General features: G+C 37.1%; 2 protein-coding genes across 8 annotated transcripts; one reads left to right on the top strand and one right to left on the bottom strand.

The window, feature by feature from the left end:
• Positions 1-5,098: 5,098 nt before the first annotated feature.
• Positions 5,099-9,520, bottom strand: LOC128527060 (uncharacterized). Of its 2 annotated transcripts, none has more exons than XM_053499342.1 (6): positions 9,281-9,520; positions 9,054-9,092; positions 8,663-8,950; positions 8,156-8,170; positions 7,965-8,046; positions 5,099-6,798 (listed from the first exon to the last, which is right to left on the bottom strand). In XM_053499342.1, exons 1-6 carry the CDS (start codon positions 9,363-9,365, stop codon positions 6,651-6,653), a joined length of 657 nt encoding a protein of 218 aa, XP_053355317.1. In that variant the 5' UTR covers positions 9,366-9,520; the 3' UTR covers positions 5,099-6,650. The 2 variants fall into 2 exon arrangements, with proteins under 2 accessions (XP_053355317.1, XP_053355318.1); XM_053499343.1 differs by having other exon boundaries at positions 7,965-8,043.
• A 1,775-nt stretch (positions 9,521-11,295) lies between these two features.
• Positions 11,296-17,298, top strand: akr1a1b (aldo-keto reductase family 1, member A1b (aldehyde reductase)). 6 transcript variants are annotated; one of them, XM_053499676.1, is made up of 9 exons: positions 11,296-11,435; positions 12,762-12,857; positions 14,542-14,661; positions 14,750-14,901; positions 15,718-15,913; positions 16,170-16,369; positions 16,495-16,567; positions 16,659-16,745; positions 16,926-17,298. In XM_053499676.1, exons 1-9 carry the CDS (start codon positions 11,427-11,429, stop codon positions 16,989-16,991), a joined length of 999 nt encoding a protein of 332 aa, XP_053355651.1. In that variant the 5' UTR covers positions 11,296-11,426; the 3' UTR covers positions 16,992-17,298. The 6 variants fall into 6 exon arrangements, with proteins under 6 accessions (XP_053355651.1, XP_053355652.1, XP_053355650.1 ...); XM_053499677.1 differs by having other exon boundaries at positions 11,307-11,435; positions 12,734-12,857; XM_053499675.1 differs by lacking the exon at positions 11,296-11,435 and adding an exon at positions 11,921-12,014.
• Positions 17,299-19,690: the final 2,392 nt, after the last annotated feature.

Below are 19,690 nucleotides of genomic sequence, written 5' to 3'. Positions count from 1 at the left end.
AGGACTGTTTTTTAATACTTCCTGTTCCTGATTGAATTATGAACAATGCCACCTGCTCCCACACTCTTGTCCAAACTCACCCAATGCATTAAAATTTTTTGACCAATCTCATCCACTTGCTTACACACTTTTGACCAATGTGACTCACCTCCTTACAGACTTTTGACCAATCTGATGCACTTGCTTACACACTTTTGACAAATCCCAACAACTTTCTTAGATACTCTTGACCATTCTTACCCATTTTTAGATACTCTTGACCAATCTCACACACTTGCTTACACACTTATCTGTAACCAATCCTATTTAAAACATTTCACCTCTGCTACCCACATTTATAGATATTCTTGACCAATCAAATCCAGTTCCAAAGGATTTCTGACTAATCCTGTCTAGAACAGTAGCAAGCCTTGCTTTTCAAATCGTCAAAATAGTAGGATTCCACAAAACTAAAACTATGCAACTAAACCACTATATTGTACTATAGAACATCAGGCTATTATTAAAGTTTTTAAAGAATACTTTTAAAACAAATAAAACTGTATAAGCTTTCATAGTAAAACTGAATTTGTATTGATTGATTACAATAGCTGTGCTGCTATCTACATTAATAAATAAAATTAAGTAAAATCTACAATGCTAATAGCATTTTTTACTGTATTGTATATACTATAAGTGCTGTACCTACTGTATATGGTTGAAATGTCAATAAAAGCCACTATGACTTTAAAATACTGTAGATGTTATGAGTCCTACAATAACATGCACATGCATCCATTATAGGTGCACTCTGGTATCAACACATTACAGTTCTGATTATATTCCAAGCATTATACAAACAAAAAAGGGGGGAAAATCAGGCATTTAGAGGACACTCAAAAACACAACCTACTAAACCACTAAACTAATGAAAATGCACCTGACAAATTAATGTCTAAGCACATTTTCTCAAAACCCACCAGCAAAAAAACAAACAAAATTTCAGAAAATATATATCTTTATTTCTGTGTGAAGAGGGCAATGATATGATCACACAGCCTATCCTTGGCTTTAATAAATCCAAGAGCATGTCCTTTTATTGAAGAACATGTTCTTCAGGGAGTCTCATCCACAATAGTCTCTAAAGGTTAATAAATCCAAAAAAAAATAAAAAATCTCATCTTCAGCTCTCCACTTATGGCCAGCTAGCAAAGAAAGGTCTCACATCAAACACTACGGTGGCCCTGAAGTGCAAAACAAATTAACAAAACTGAACACAAAATAACAAAACCCAATACAAAATAACAAATTCAAAACCAAATTAACAAAACACTTCAGGGCCACCGTAATAAAACACAGCTACACCGATTACATCAAAATACAATTTCCTGTTTAGGTAATCAATCTTAATTCATGCCTTCATTTAGTTACATGTCAGGAGCCTTCTAGCAAAGCCCCAGAGAAACCCGCAGAGATTGCTTCTAGTGTTCAATAAATCCGATTGGTTGAATTGTTCCTTGCTTTCGCAGGTCCCGATTAAGTATCAGAATGAGTAGGAATACAAACGTTTGTAAATAACTAAATAATTAAAGTGACAAAATGTTTATTTTATTTTGAGAAATTTAATGCCTTCACTGAAAGCATTGAAGGCCTTAAGGTGTTGCTAGTGATATAGTCATTCTTTACTAATTCTATCCATCTACCAATTGGTTCGACCATTGTCCCCTGATCGTGAAGGTACTACTGACAATGTTTTTTTGTAGTTAGCTAGATATTACATTAATAATGTCTGCTTGAAAAATTATTTTTGTTAGCTAAGTAAAATTTTCCAATAACAATTTTGGGTAATTTCTGTAATGAGGGTTCAGGTAATATTTTAGCTAGCTCAGCAAAATGAGAAAAGAGCTAATGATAAAATGGTCATTATTATATTATTATGATTAGAAATATACCAATTAAAAAGAAAAGTTTGGTACAAATTTGGTACACAACCAATGATAATAAACAACTAAATTGATCATTCATAGACTTTAATTGTAAACCATTATGCTTAACTTTAAGTTAAGGGAAGACAAAAGCAATCCAGAATGATCACTAAGCTCCATTAACAAAATGGGAAACAAATGTGGATTTAAATCTAGACTGACCTTTCCAAATTCATTTTACTGTACATTAGTGGCAGAGCTTCATACAATAACAGTTTAAGTATGGCAAAGAACATTGTTTTCATTAATCAGCCAAGTCCCATCTGTGTCAACCTCTTTCCATAACATGAAGGCCCAGGATTTCCTTTAAAACCCCCCTGAGAAATAAAACAGGTGACTTCTTGACATCTGTACTTAAATCCAAAAGAAAGAGAGAGCTCCAAAGATACTTCAATGATACAGATTGAGGTCAAGTGTGAGTAGCATAGCTTCCGGCTTTAAGACGAGAGGATGGCACTTATTTTTTGATCTTCTCAAATGGTTGTGAGGACATTTTGCCAAGTACTTTTTTACCCCATAAACCCTAGGAAACCAACTGTGTACATTAGTACAGTACATTAGATCATGTAGTATGATTAGAAGCTATTAAAATATTGAATATATTGAAAATAACAGAAAAACTGTTTTTTCAGCATGCACAAGTACAAAGGCTAAAGAGGGAAGAGGAGTCTCCCAAAAACCACCACAGCAGTAGTATTACATAGTAATTATAAATAAAGAAGTAATTATGATATAACTTCCACAACAAATTATTTTAATTGTATTAAAACCTAAAATATTTTTTCCCCTGAATGTTAATCTTTATTTTGGCTGGACTGCATTTAGAAAATTACTTTTGACCCATTGGGGATCAACTTTTTCCAATTGTTTCCAGTCAATACTCATTTTATTACATTTTAGACAACAAAATAACACCATTAAAGTGGAAATAAATAATGGAGATTTTTTTGGAATAATTTACAGTTTTAAATAAATTAAGTTTAGTGATTTAGTCTATTTAGTGAATAGGTCATTAAGTAAAGGTGGAAAAATAATTCAGTTGTTTTTTTTAAATATATAATTTTTAAAGTTTAAATAAATAATCTTTTTCAATAAATGTGGATTTCATGAGCGTTCATGTATGCAAATCCTGTAGGCAGTTTTTCTTGAATGTGATGCATAAGTGCATTTCTTATTTTTCATGTTACTCTATATATCCCTTATACTTTCACTGTATCTCATATTTGCACTGTTATGCATTTTACTATTTATGTCTGAAAAATTATGCATTCCATTGTACAGGTACAAGTTATTGCTATCGTCTTTCTATCTTGCTTGCAGAATGTTTCTGCCACTCATGTCTCAACTCTGTGCTGGAGAATTCATGCATTTACAATATCATATAAATGTCTATAAATGAAAATGTGCAAGTCCATTTCATTTTAAGTTGCAACAGAGGACATGCATTGCATATCACTAACCACAGTCACCTTCCTGTCCCATGTTTGCATCTCTTAATTTAGATAGCCCTGTGCAAACGTGCTACTCACTCTCATAAGTGGCTATTACTTCAGCAAAAGTTTCACACACACTTTCTTGTCACTTTTAATGAACACCCATTCTGTATGTTGGCTTACTCTATGCCACAGTGATAGATGCGCTTCTTTGTAATTTCTATTTTAAGGCTTGTGCTTGTGAACCAGATCATAGAGTTTTGAAGCTTGAAGTTTTGAAATTGTTTCTCAAGACCAACTTTCAATTTTTTTCCATTAATTTTCGCCATATTTTTTTTTAAATATGCTTGAAATAATCAGTGTAACAATGTACAGGAAGTATACATTATAATACACATTTTACACATTATATATACACAGTAGTTTCAGTATATTTTCAGTTAAATTTGAATTTTACGTGCAATAAGAGTATATTCATGGTATGTATGTGTAGCACAGTAAAAAAAAATGCTGTAATGTACTTATAATACATTAGAGATATACTTAAATTTAATTAATTACTGTCAGGTATGTTAGTACAAACACAACATATACTTTATAAAGTTGTTCCACTTTAGCAAAATATACTTATACTTAATACAAAAAAAGTATACTTAATACAGTTAAAATTTGCCTAAATACACTTACTATAAAATTAGTTGTTCCAAAATAACTTCAAGTGTACAAGTCATTAGTCTAGCTGCAAATACACTTAAGTATGCTTTGGAATGCTAGGATTTAATATACCTAGCATACTTTTTTTCACTTGGGTATATTGCTGCTGACGCCATGTCAGGTATAAAACTTAAATTTATATTGTAGTATGAAACTCAAATTGAATATACTTGGAGTCACTTGTAGCTCCAATTATGGGACTTGCTTGGGTTGTTCAATTTTAGCCGAACCTTCCCTTTTTCAGGACTAACTTGCTAATCTGCACTGAGATATTCATCAGTTATGAAGAGTTGCACCAAGAGATGTTTTAATATTTATAACAGCCCTGACGCAAGGCTTTAGAGAGGGCCATGAAATAGGAGTTTGTGAGAGTGCTTATGATACACAAGGGAAGACCTTTCCGTTTGGAGATAGTGTGGCATTATTAATATACTGTTTATAATAATCTTTGGCCCTGAGACCTTACCGATGCTACCTAAATGATCGCACAAAGTGTGGAAGTATTAAGACCCTTTAATAAACACGCCACCAGGTGTGGGCCGTTCTCCGCTTGTTCAGAGCTCTGTGGGGTAGCAGCCTGTCGATCTGCCCGTTCTGAACAGTGCAGAGTATTCCTGCGCGGCTCTGCCCCTCGCTAGACCAGCGAGACATTTTCTGGGTTTGTTTGACTTTTTCTGTTGTACATTTGGCAGACACCCTTACCCAGAATGACTAACACATTATACATCTAAACAGTTAAGAGTTAAGGGCCTTGTTAAAGAGCCCAACAGGGGCAAATTAGTGGTGGTGGGGAGGTAAGGTTTGAATTTGGGATCTTTTGGAAATTTAATCCAAGGCCTGAACTACAGAGCTACCTCAACCATTGGGTTAGCTCCTTATATCCCCAGGGTTTAGGGTTCCAGTATTGCCTCCAGTCATGTGTGTGTGTGTGTGTGTGTGTGTGTGTGTGTGGTTTGCATGTTCGTGCATACATGCTTTTATCCTACAATGGATTGGCACCCCATACAGGATTTACCCTGCCTTTTGGCAAAATTTCTCTGCAATAGGCTGGAGGTCCTCTGCGACCATGTACAGGATATGAGGTATAGATAGCAGACGGATATTATCAAGTGAGCATCAGTAACAGTGATGAACTGTAATTTTGCATCCAATCACATCACCCTGATTAGTAGGATTAATAACATTATTTCAGTATCTGGGACATATCACATCGTTTCTGATAGACTACTGTCTTAGATATCCCCACACATCCCATAGTTGAGAAAATGTGCATGCACAATTATAGTCTGCCCCCTAGGAGAGGACAAGGGGAATAACAGAAGAATAGGAATGTGACAGATTACTGCACGCTGCTGTAATAAGGGTTGTGTGGAGAAGGAATGTGGCACCAGGAAAAATCGCAGAAGAAATCACAAGAGCAACAGAAGCCAGTAGTTCTTGCCTAAGGGTTGTACATTTACAATATTTATAAAGCAACACGTAATGTTGCCTTCTGCAATGTTTCAATGTTGTTAAGACAGTGAACTGTGATTCACACACCACTCAACCCCTAGCTAGTGAGACAAAGCTCACAAAAACAGATAAAATACTGTTAGATGCACATTTTTGTCTCGTAATCTTTGATAAACTGACTATAAGAATTCAGCTTTAGCACTACTCGAATGCATTTCATTTTATTGCTTTGATCACAATGCATGAAGGAATTAATAAATGTGACTGTCACACGAAGCCTGCACAGAACAACAATATGTAACCTCATAAAGCCAGTTCTGCCCCCTAGTGACACTTCACAGGTTATATATGAGTGCATCTAGGCATTAATATCTTGGCGCTATATTAATATCTGACCGTTTTGACATTGACACCTGCTTTTTTTGAAAATGCACGTCATATTTTAAAACATAATTAAATGCTTGTTATGACGCCATTAATCACTTTAACTGGTTTTAGAGAAGAATGAGAGTTGAACCAATTGTGTGTTGTGGATCCCCAACAACAGGAAAAAAAAAACAAAAGGATAGATTTTTTTTCCCTTTAATATAGATTGTACCTGACAGTCACAATGCATGACATGTTGGGTTGGGGGATGAGTGAGAGAAATGTTTTTTGCACTACGTAGAAAATCAATTTTTAAATTTACAAATATAAATAATATTAAAAAAGTATGGCTAAAAATATTTATACTATATGGTTAAAGATAAAAACACATTAAGGAAAATTATCAATGACTTAAATAAAAAAATAATAATTAAAACATGAAATGCATGACGGTGTGTGTGTAATGACCTAATCTGATGCAGCTTTACGGAAAAGCATGTTCATACTATATAGGACTTGGATTCATAATTCTCTATTTGTTCTTCAATACCAATAAATTTCATCTTCGCAAGGATACATCCATATGTAACAGTGTTAAAATACTCTATATTAACAATAAAATATGGTTTAGAGAATATCAGTATCTATTACATCACCCATGACGACATTCCGCACTGTTGCATTATAATTAGGACAATAGTATGTAAATATTTTGAACTGCTCAGCTGCCAGGGGATGGTTTATCCAGCAGATTAGACATCTCCATCCAGGCCAGGTCCCACTGGATCTCTGTTACATCCTGTTTTGTTCTAGGCATTTCCTGATGGCGAATAAAATCTCCACATGTTGGAAGGAACTTTACTCTCCTTCTGTAAACATAAACCACATTTCATATAAGTCATATGTACTGCAATTCTAAAAAAAAAAAAAAAAAAAGACATTTTAAAAAGATATTTTGAGGAGTAATGAAGAATGCTAAAAAACGTCATATTATCCTTCCCATTTATAAACTTGGGAACTTTCGCAACACCTGATTAAAATTTTGTAGTGGGCTTTTGTAAGGTTGCACGGTTTGTCATAGTGTTATATACTGATCAGACAAATAAAAATATTTGTCTATATTTGTTTACTGCTATACAAATAAAATACAATTTGAATTGAATTGAAAAGTGAATATATACGTATTGAAACATTTTATTGTATTAGATAAGAAAAGTTCTGCCTTCTTGGTATACGTACCAACCTTGTATTGCCTATTTTCCTACAGCAGCATGCCCCCCAAGTGCTTTATTTCTTACTTAATGATTTTAAGATAGCAGCTTTACATTTGTCAGACATTCAGCTCTACATTATATGACCAAACGTATAAGGAACCCTGAAAATCACAACCATTTGTTCGTCTTCCCTAAATCGATGCCACAATGGTGAATGTACACAACTGTCTACAATGTTTTTGTAGTGATTTTGAAGAGAAACCTCTTCTAGCAAGATGATGCCCCTGGTGTATAAATAAGTGCTTTGCCAAGGGTGGAGTCGTACAATTCGAGTGGCCTGCCCTCAAACTCACTGAACACCATTGAGATGAACTGGAAGTGGAGCTTCCTTGTACACAAAAGCACCTGACCTCACTAATGCTCTGAATGAGTAAAAACCCCACACAGGCCAAAGCATTTTCAGAGGAATAGAGGCCGTTATAACAGCAAGATAACACTAACACTGGGCTGATACAGTAAACATGGATATATGGGTGTACTGGATTAGTGTTCACATACATGTGGGCACACAGTATAGATAGTGAGAAACTGTCTCTAAGAATATAATCTATTTATTTTAACCACAACATACCAGTGAACTGTGTTACTAAGTTAGTACAACACCAATGTTCAAAAAATCAATACTTTTGGTCTATGATTTCGGATCATAAACAATCCAGTGTTTTAATTTATAACAAATTAACAGCCATAAATGCAATAGATAGGTGATGCGATTTTACTAAGAATTTCATCAGTGAAATTATCAGAAATGTCAGCCATACCTGAGGCATGGTACAAGCAGAATGGTGATGGGGATCAGAAGCAGAATGATGATAACGGCACAGACGACCCAGACCCACGCTGCTACAAAAAAAGAGATAGGACATAGGTCAGGGGAGCAGGAAACTATAAGAGTGTATAAGAGTATCTGATGGATTAAGAGAAAACAACTGCTCAAAACATCTCTCCGTACCTATAAATGTGTTCTCTTCGGTTCGATTGGATGCATGAAATGAAAGAATGAACACAAACAAACAAATAAATAACTCAAATCGTTTCAAATAAATCAGAGAACACTGTTTATCCTGCAAGTGCTGACTGCTATCAGGCCTGACCTCCAGGGTCATAGAAGGTGAGGCTTAGTAAAGATGAAAACGGATGAGGAATTAAACTTCATTCAAGTAAATACAAGAGGATGAGCACAACAGACAGGAATTGTATAAAACAATATTATTAGTATCTGATTGCAGATTTTAATGCAGATTATAAAGGTTGTCTCATTCAGTTAGGGTATTTTTTGCAAAAAGTAATTGTCAATAATAGATGGAATGGCTCAGACCCTATGGGGTGCTCAGACTTTTGGAAACTGAGACAGATAGGTAAAGATTCACCCTGAAGACCTAACTGTTATTTTTCCCAAAACTGACCGCATGTGATTAGGTGTACTGATGGTACTTGCTGATTTTTTTACCCCTCTTACCTTTTGTAACGCTTATAGTAACAGGGTTACTCCATAGGGTGGAATTTGTATCCTGTTTCCGAGCTGCGCACCAGTACATGCCGCTGTCCTCAGAGGTCAGCGCTGAAATAGAGTAAGTGTGATGGTTGATTCTGTGAGCATCACCCGGGGTAGCAGCGGTACTGACGTTGTGTCTAAACCAACTGTAGATCCACACCTCCGAAGAGTTGTTTTTTACCCTACATGTCAGATCGATGGGTTCTCCAAGGTAGAAGTGCTGTCCCTGAGGCAAGGCAGTCAAAACAACTTCTGAAAGAATGAATTCAGCACTTTGTCTTAGGTATCGACAGGAAAAGAAACATTTTATATAAGGGGTAGACTTAATGTGCATGTGTGTATTAATGTGTTATACCATTAGATGTGCCGTGTTCAGCCAGTAATAGGGACAGTACTGAAAACATAAACATCAACTTGTTAATTTGTCCTGATGGACATGCAAGCACCCTAAAAGGTTTTTAATTTTTTTTTTTTTTTATTTAAATAATATTGCAAACTAAAATGTACTGCATTACACAGTAGGACATCTTCACAAAATATACACCACACCTTATGACATAATTAAATACAGGAAAAACTCACCTATAGCCACGAGAACAGACAAACCTTTCATTTTCTTTACCAGAGGATCATCATCCTTTTCCAAGACCAGTTTCTCCCACAACATTTACATTCCCAGACATAATTGTATTTTCACACTCCTCCCCTTTCCTGTGCTTACAGATATACCGATTAACATGTAATCTTCTAGTTGATAAACAATAACAACATTCAAGACATAATTCTCACAGTGAAGGACCATACTGACAGTCACAGATCTGGCAGGTTAATGGATAACCGTGCTGTACTGAAAACAACACTACATGGAAACTGGATGTGGTTGAGAAACAAATCTGTTCTGTAAACAGGCCCACACTCACGGGGAGCTGAAGGAAGTGGACGCCCCCACCTATAATTTATGTGAAGCAGAGCAGAGCTGCTGTACTCTAATGTGATGAAAATGTAAACACAGAAATCGCATGATATAGTGCGCACTACGTAGTGAAAAATTTGTGGACATGTCTTTCCAGATTTATTCCCCTTGTTCTAGTAAAATATGCTCTGCTCTTCAGAGAAGACTTCCTACTAGATTTTGAAGTTTGGCTTTGGGGAATTCATCCTAGATGTGTTGAGATCAGGGCTCTGTTAAAGCCACTAAATTTCTTGCACTTCTTGGCAGACCATGTTTACACTGGTGTGGAATGTTTGTGGAACTGGTGTGGGCCACTTAGCTACAGTGAAGAGAACATCTTAAATGCACAGTATATAAATATAAGTGCTGTTCACATAGAACACAGTTATGAAAGTGAAAACTCCCTTTTATTTCTCTTTATAATCCCCTGCTAAACTAATGCATTATCCCAATGGTTTAACTAATACTTGAATACCATCAAGGTAAAAGGTTTTCTCGGTACACTAGAGCCATAATCAGACTTCCTGGTTCATATCAGAAATGCTGGCCTCCCAGGAACTCCTTTAATGATCCAAACATGTAAAAATAGCTTAGAGCAAGGTCAGGACTGTACAAGGATGTGACTTTAACTCCCAGCCGAGTTCCTGTAATGCACAAGTGACCATTATCCTCATGATGTTTAATGTCTTATTAATTAGCAATGCAAAGAATGATTATTGGGCTCAAAGATCTAAAATGCTCTAAAGCCTAGTTGCATTGAGTTACAGCAGAGCCCAATGGCATGCTGCTTACACAGAGTGTACAGAATAAAGGAGAATGGAATATTGGAGATTAGAGAGCTGGGCAGGCTAAAAGACTGAAGCAAGACTGCTGGGTCCTCTTGAAAACTAAATTCACATGCACTCACTCACTTACTCACTCATCGTCTATACCGCTTTATCCTGTATTCAGGGTCGCGAGGATGCCTGCAGCCTATCCCAGAAGACCTAGGGCACATGGCTGGGTACACTACATACACTACGGGCAATTTTAAGAACGCCAATTAGCCTAACCTGCAGGAACATGAACATGCAAACTTCACACACACAGACCTCCAACCCCCAACCCAAAAAGTGTGATGTAACACCAAGCAAATGGATAGATAGACAATTAGAGACAACATGAATCCATTATCTAGTGGCAAGGTAAAAAACAGTCAACTCTGAATTTGATTTTATTTTTGACTAGAGGTTACCCGCAGCTCCACCCATGTGCAGATCATGATACCCACATCCTCCATTACATGCTAATGGAGTGTGCTGTTGCTCTGTATGCTGCTCCAATGTTTCAATATTTTTTTACATTTGGACAACAGAAAATTATTTTTACAGAAACTTAACGTTACAGTTGATGAGGACATCAAAGATTTTGTGTTACTCAATAATATTCATATTCAAGCTGTTCAGGGTGGATTTAATAGACTATTCTTTGAGTTCAATGCAAATATTCGAAATATTTGCACATTATAATTGTTGAACAGTTTTAACGACCCGTAGTTAAAGGTTTTTGGAGGGCAAAGGTCAATTTTCAGTGAGTGAGTCGACTCGGTGACTCGGTTCAGTGAAAACTCGAGAACGGTTCCTTCCATCGCGTTCTTGCAGGGACTTTTAATTTGAAGGTGTGTGCACCGGATATGCTTTATACCACGTCAACGATAATTATATGAATATACAACGTTTAAAAATATATATGTACGGCCATCCTCGGCTGAATTTCCAGTGAACATTTACGTTACTGATGAGCACAGTGAGTATGTGTGTTTAGTGTATAAAAAAAACTGTATTTTAAAGACATATGATTTATACGGGGTGCCCGACATCATCCAGGTTTTTATCGCGAGGCTGGAAGTTGGCTTTTTTTATTCGGCTTTTCCGTTCCACCTTAAAGAAAATGGGCGCTTACGAACTCTCACCGACAGATGGCGCCAAAAGGAATAAAAAAAAAAATCCAAAATGCGCGTCAAGTGCATTCATTGTTTTAAACATGTATTGTAAATATGTATTATAAGGATTTTTATAATAGAATTAATGGCCGTGTGAAATTAAACTAACAATAATAATAATAATACATTTTTAAAAACTTGGTTTATTTAAAAAAAAAAATGTGTTTTAGACTTTTCTTATCATCCATTTACCTCAAAGGGTCACCTGACACGACAACCTACAGTGTAAGCCCAAGAGAACTCATGTCGCCATCTACCGGCTAGATGTTTTAAGGTGGAACGGTAAAATTCGAGCCAAAAATCCAAGTTCAGTTGGACAAATGTTGCTTTTGCAGTCGGCTCGTTTGTTTAAATTTACCTGCAGGAATTACTGTCGGAATCTGGTATGATGTTGGACATTATTTATGGTTTATCTGTATTCAATTGAATTAAATTCGCTTTATTTCATTGTCTATGTGAACTATATAAGCGTATACTGTTTCATATTACAGTTTATATTACCTTTAAATAGAAATAGCTGAGGATAGCTTTTTTTTCATCTAAAGAACATTTAAAACAATTTAAATTGCTAATATAATTGATTAGAGATTGTGCTGCACTGCTTTGTCCCCTGTGCGTTGTGCAGTAGATCCGAAATGCATACTACTGTGTGTGAGATTAGAGCGCATGCGCATAAGTACAAATGTTTCATCCTTAGTATGCTAGGTTCAGTGTAATGTGTTTGGTAGCATAACCGGCATAAGAAATAAGTTTAAAGTGTCTTGTTTAATGTAAAATGTCTTCATTTTGGATAATTTGATAAATATGCTTGATTTAAAATAATTTAAAGAATTCATAATTAAATTTAGCAGAAAGTTATTTAGATATTCCAGTCTGTTTAGCCTCCATTCAGGAAGTCAGCTGACAAGTCAGCAGGTTCAACTTTCCTTCCCTTCCTTTCCTGTCTTTCTCAGTCACTCATAAACCTCAGTGAATATTATGTCTAGGTGTAAAAGACAGTAGGAAAAGTCCAGTGAAAATTCCACTCGTACTGCTGAAGCAGGGTTTCGACACCTGCACACTTTATACACTTGTATCTGAGCTCAAGCCTGATCTGTTTCAGAGCGAATCGTCTCCTCTTGTCTCTTCAGACTCATAAGGCAAACATGAACGACTTTGCAGTGCTGAACACCGGCAGAAAGATGCCTCTCGTCGGGTTAGGGACGTGGAAGAGTGAGCCTGGAAAGGTAAGTGTATATTTTTTCATACACCTATCATTCCAACCATTATGACCATGTAATCTTTAAGTTAAGTCGGTCCCTTTTTTACCACCATAATGTAACATTTTCCTCAATTCCAGCTACACTACCTCTTCTATTGGCCAGCCTTTGCTTCCCATGCGCATCACCCATGACCCTTTTGCTAGTCCTCTGGTTTTTCTTTTTTTGATCACTTTTGTTAGGTCCTGACCACTACAGACCTGGAACATTCCATGAGCCCTGTACTTTTGGACTTGCTCTGACCCAGTTCTTTAGCCATCACAATCTGGTCCTTGTCATAGTCACTCAAATCTTTATGCATGTATTTTCTGCCTCAGAAAAAAGGGATCACTTTCTGCCTAATACTGTATATCCCAACCACTTCCAGCTGCCATTGGAACGAGATATTGAAAATGTGCGAAGAGCCAAACTGTGATGGCTATACAACCAGGTCAGAGCAAATCTGTAACTATTCTGGGATGTTCGCGGTCTGCAGTGGTCAGGACATACCAAGGAAGGAAGGAAGGCCGGTTAACGGCTCGTTGATGCACATGGAGAGTAAGGATTATCCAATAGAAGTGCTACTGTTGATCTAATTATTATCAACTATCAATAGAAGGTTAATGCTGGCTCCAATAGAAAGGTGTCAGCAGACACAGGCTATAAGAAGTGTTGCCATGTTAGGAATCAGAAAATGCATTGAGGGATTTTTTTGCGTAGAGGCATGGGCGAGTTTGCATTATATTATAAAACCTTACAGTGAGTAAGTGTGAGCTACCTTCCCTTTTAGAGAGCATCCACTGTTGTTGTGCATAGTGCCATCGTTCGCTATGTCGACATGGATGGAAGGAATGTCTATATTAATTAACTAGCATGGTTGCAACCTCAAAACTATGAGATAAGGCGACCATAGTATATTTGGTAAATCTGTTACTTGCTGCACATTTCATATGATGCTGGAGAATCATTTATGGTCTCACTGTGTGGGTTATTCATTACCTTTTAAGCTTCAACTCATCACAGCCATGGACTTGAATTTTCCCAGTCAAAATTTTTACATGGCATAAGATGTAATAGACATAATGTGTTTTTAATTATGAGGGGCATTCAAGTCAAACCGGGACAGATATGCGTGTAAAAACGCCCCTTTATTTCTGTATATAATCGTCTGCTACACTAATGCACGTATCTCAGTGGTTCACTAGTGCTTGATACCATTAAGGTAGAACGTTTTCTTAGTACACCAGGGCAACGAACAGATGGCCTAAATGCCGGCCTTTCAAGAACTCCTGTAATGGTTTGGAAATGGCTTGAAGCGAGGCCAGGGCTGTACGGGGGGTGTGGAAATACCTTTCAGCCAAGTTCCTGTAATGTGCAAGTAGTGTTGGTAAATAATTGTGTGTACAGTTTCCACAGATAGATGAGTCTCAAGTTGGCTAAAAGTTATCTGTCCATTTTTAAGGATCAAGTTTGACTTGAACACTCCTGGTATATTTCGAGCTTTAATAAGATCTTTATAAACATGGAAATTTAAACTGTTCATCAGGATTCATGGGAATAATAGCAGTATGAAGATTGTCACATTTGCAGATTTCCAGCTGAGATTTACAAAACTACAGGTTCTGTATTTGGTTGCTGATTGTAGTTTCTTTCTGTACACTCTTGATTGCAGGTGAAACAAGCAGTAATATGGGCACTTCAGGCCGGATATCGTCACATCGACTGCGCTTCTATTTACGGAAACGAATCAGAAATCGGTGAAGCCTTTCAGGAGATGCTTGGGCCTGACAAAGTGAGTGAACCGAGAGGAATACCTAAGCTTTAAAAATAGACATCATGGTGTTTTGTTTGTTTTTCTCACAAACTGTCCTTAATGTCAGGCCTTGAAACGAGAAGACGTGTTTGTGACCTCCAAACTATGGAACACAAAGCACCACGCTGAGGACGTGGAGCCAGCGCTGCTCAAGAGTTTAAAGGAGCTGAAGCTGGAGTACCTGGACCTCTACCTCATTCACTGGCCTTATGCCTTCCAGTAAGCACAGGCTTGCATGTGACCTCTGGCCAAGAGAACCCATTACAAACCTTAGATTTTAAACACAGTGTCCTTTGTGTGACTTTATTACTTTAAATTTACAGTGTTGTTTTTTTTTTTTTTTTGGCAGCTGCTTTTACCCAAACTCACTCAAAAATTAGGCAAAATGCAAATCAAGCATGATGTAGCTAACAGTGAGACAAATAACACAAGCTTTACTTTTCTGCACACTGACCAAGTGCAAGAACAACCGGAATCATACAGTAACTAGACACAAGGAGCAGAGTAAAACATAGCATGTGTAACCGTTAAAATGTTATATTGCTGCTGCTGTAATAATACAGACTTTCTTGAGCTCATCCCTGGCCTTTTATTTATGTGCCCATACTGCACATCTTTTCAGCATAAAAAAGAAGTGTTGTCCACCTAATCAGTGTTTGTTCCAAACTCATGGATGACTCCAAAACATACACGCGTGGTTTCCTTCATGAAAATACCTTAACACTAGGGGGGGGGGGGAGGGATGTTTTTGAACTTATTAAAAGCAAGTGATTGACAGGGGAAGGTTAAAACCCAAATTATGACATAATTTTCCAAACTTTATTTCAAATTAAAAATGCTGATTCAATTGCATTTCCATTAAGACTACACATAATTTGAGGCTTGATTCAAATTAAGTCTGTGATGGCTGCCAGAATTGAACTGCTAGCTCATAGTCTTATGTTTAAACAGATCTGATTCTGTCACAATAGGAAAAAAACACCATAAAAGTGTAATAGTTTGTGGGGGGGGGTTTCCCCCATCTTTTTCTTCTAGGCGAGGGGATGTCACTTTCCCCAGACAGGAAGATGGGACCTTACTGTACGATGACATTGACTACAAAGTGACGTGGGCCGCCATGGAGAAACTTGTGGAAAAGGGGCTTGTGAGGGCTATCGGGCTCTCTAACTTCAACAGCAGACAGATTGATGATGTTTTGTCTGTGGCCAGCATAAAGCCTACTGTTTTGCAGGTAAGAAGTAAGAAACTGAAATTCCACAGATCTGTAAAAACAGGAAATTTAAAATTTAAATTTCCCGCATAACACATTATTGTTTAGGACATGCTAGTGTTGAATAATAATCACAATGAAACTTTATATATGGTCAGGGTGCATCGCATTATCTGGTTCTTGATTAATTTCCTATCAAGGCCATATATCATTCTGTACTTAACATTTTGAGAAAATTTTAATTCCTTAAATGAAACACTATTTTTGCTTGGTGTAGGTGGAGGGTCATCCTTATCTAGCCCAGGTGGAACTACTTGCCCACTGCAGGGAAAAGGGCTTAGTGATGACTGCATACAGTCCACTTGGCTCTCCAGATCGAGCCTGGAAGAGACCAGATGAGCCCGTTGTCTTAGAGGAGCCAGTCATTGCCGCCCTTGCCAAGAAGTACAACAAATCTCTTGCACAAATTATAATCAGGTAAAGATATTCTTTTATCTACTGTATGTGTACAATAGACCGCTGTAGTTTATTATTTTTGTTGCTGGATATCATGATGTGTTGCATTCATGCTCTATTCTGTGTCTGATTCCCCTTTACTGCAGGTGGCAGACCCAGAGAGGAGTCGTGACCATCCCTAAGAGTGTTACAGAATCTCGCATTAAAGAAAATATACAGGTTATTTATTTTTTCGTTTTTTTTTTTTCTGTTTCAGCATTGAATGTTGTATTTTTATCATCTAGCATCATTGCTGTTTGTGCACTTGCAGATTTTTGATTTCACTCTGGAGCCTGGTGAGATGGACAGCATGACAGCGTTGAACAAAGGCTGGAGATACATCGTGCCAACTATAACTGTAAGTTTCTCTACACATAATGTTCTTTAATTTTCTGACTGCATTTATGGCATTTACTATACCAGTACTGTATTAACTGTATAGTAAAGCCGACTGAAGTAAATGTATTTACAAATAGAAGAATACAGAACAGTTGTGAACTGTCAAACTTAGATTTTTTTTTTTTTTATTACTTCTCAGGTTGATGGCAAGCCTGTACCAAGGGATGCAGGACATCCTTACTATCCTTTTAATGATCCTTATTAATTCATATGTTGTATGCAGGATTATGTGCCTTTCAGTCCGCTTCAACTGGCAGAGCTGTACACATAACACAATTTTTTTTTTTAATTAATGGGTGCATTTTTCCCCTCAAATGCACCCATTTCTCCATTTTCATCTCTCCATTGTTGGAGTGTGTGTCAATCTGTATCTGTCTCTTGTTCCAAATAAAGTCTTGTGGGATCCCTGTCCAGATGCACAACTTAAGTGTCAGCCAAATGTTCTGTGAAATTCTGGCAAGGTTTATAAAAAAAAAAGTACAAAATTATAATAAAATCAATAGTTCACCTCCTGTTTGTATTACAATTTCTGTTCAGTTTTAATGGTGATATACTGTATTTTCATACACCTCTGCTGCAATGACTTGATTTATTTGTTTAATGGATTAAAATGTTTACCAAAACAAACATTTATAAAAGCTTACCGAATAAAACTCACACTTGGACATAAATAGTCAGCATATTAAATGGCACTGGTCCCACCAAGCTACAGTCTACCGGTAGAAGACTGATATACTGTAGCTGCAATTAATTAGGATTATTTACCTTTCTTAGCCTTACAAACGAGATTGAAAGGGTAGAGATTTTCTCTGTGGATGAATTTGATCCCTGCAAGTTTGTCAGGCATGAAGGAAGCATGCAAAGACAACAGTTTAATGTCTGTAGAAAGACATTACATGTAATGTTTATTTATGTCTGCTTTTGATCTGTATTTTAAATCACACATTGCATTACATTACATTTAGGATTGATAGTAATAGGAATTTTAATGCATTGTGCAGAATTTTTTCATTTTCTTGCTGACACTAGACTGACCGACCTCCTACTGTAGATTTTGTATTTAATTCGGAAGATGACATTTATCAATTCTGTGGATTCTATGGCTCTACATTCTGTGGTTTGTTTTCTTTTTCACTGCTGCAACACACAGCACTCAAATGAGAAATTAGGTAGTATTTTTGGTGATTTTAGTTTTTTTTTTCAGATTCCTGGTTCAATAAGGGCCATTTTGATACCAAGTTTATTCCAGTATCATGCTCGATTGCTGAGATATGGTCAGTTTATTTACGAGGGTGTCTTGAGGAAAGAAAAAAAAGCATTAAAGTCCTAATTTTAAAATATTTAAGTGAAGATTCAGTAATAATGAGTGAGGGATCCCTCAGCCTCATTTTGATACCAGCTGCAAGTAATATTTCATACACCATTGATGGTTGTCAGCTGTGTGTGTTTTATTTATATATTTAGTTCACAAGTGAAATATTGTGAATAAGTTCAATATTGGAGACTCATGGTCAAGAGCCACCATGCACAGCCGTATCCAGTACATGGACCAGTACGTGGTGTCTTACCTGGGCTAAGGACAAACAGGCCAAAGTCCTCATTTCAAATGAAAGTAAATTTAGCATTTCATTTGGAAATTACGGTCCCAGAGTCTGTAGTAAGAAAGGAGAGGCACAAAATCCAAGCTGCTTGAGGTCCAGTGTAAACTTTGCACAGTCAGTGATTTGGGGAGCCATGTCATCTGCAGGTGTTGGTCCACTGTGTTTTATCAGGTTAGCTTAACTTAAGAGCACATTATGCTTCCCTTTCCTGACCAGCTTTATGGAGATGCTGATTTAATTTTCCAGCAGTACTTGGCACCTGCCCACACTGCCAAAAGTACTAATACCTGGTTTAAGGACCATGGTATCCCTGTGCTTGATTGGCCAGCAAACTCGCCTGTCTTAAATCCCATAGTATGAAGCTATGGGGTATTTTGAAGAGGAAGATATGAGATACTAGAGCCAACAACACAGAAGAGCTGAAGGCCGTTATCAGAGCAACCTGGGCTTCATAACACCTCAGCTGTGCCACAGACTGATCGCCTCCATGCCACGCCGCATTGCTGCAGTAACTCATGCAAGGGAGCCCCGACCGAGTATTAAGTGTTGTACAGTATATGTGTAATGTAAACAGGATGGAATAATATTGATAAGAGTCATTATACAGGGGTTCTGAGGCGGTCAACGATTCTGAGGGGCTCATGCTACAAGCATGGGAAACCTCCCCATTTGGAGATAGCATGGAGTTATTAATTAGTAAACCAAAAACAATAAAGAAATTGTTATACTGTTACAGTATATATCTCTTTTGTCATCCTGAAATTCCTGTCTCACACAGTATGATGCAGTTCAATCCCCGCTATCCGTTTTCACCCAGATGAGGATGGGTTCCCTGTTGATTCTGGTTCCTCTCAAGGTTTCTTACTACTGCCATCTCAGGAAGTTTTTCCTTGCCACTGTCACCGTCGTCCTCGGCTTGCTCATCAGGGAAAATATTATCATTTTGATTCATATATATTCACATTTCATAAATAATTCTTTTGATTGTGTAAAGCTGCTTTGCGACAATGTCAATCGTTTAAACCGCTATACAAATAAAATTGAATTGAATTAAATTTAACTAAAGAAATCATAAACAGAGCAAATAAACAGAGCTCCCCCCAGGACGAATCCACCCGTACTGAGGATTTATGTGTTATGTGCTTTTAACACTTTAAACTAAGGACAAGAGTGCATGATAAATGGATGGCGCCCTGCGCATGCTCTCTCTCTCTCTTAACACTACCAGCTTCTCGTGTAGACTTGACTGGGTCTTTCGTCTTTGTCTTTATCAGTGCTACCTAATGATTGTACGGAGCACGAA

This window comes from Clarias gariepinus, chromosome 6 (genome assembly GCF_024256425.1).
Source record: "Clarias gariepinus isolate MV-2021 ecotype Netherlands chromosome 6, CGAR_prim_01v2, whole genome shotgun sequence".
In the NCBI taxonomy this organism is placed as follows: Eukaryota; Metazoa; Chordata; class Actinopteri; order Siluriformes; family Clariidae; genus Clarias; species Clarias gariepinus.
The sequence above is the reverse complement of the archived record's forward strand: the minus strand, read 5'-3'. Positions and strand labels throughout refer to the sequence as shown.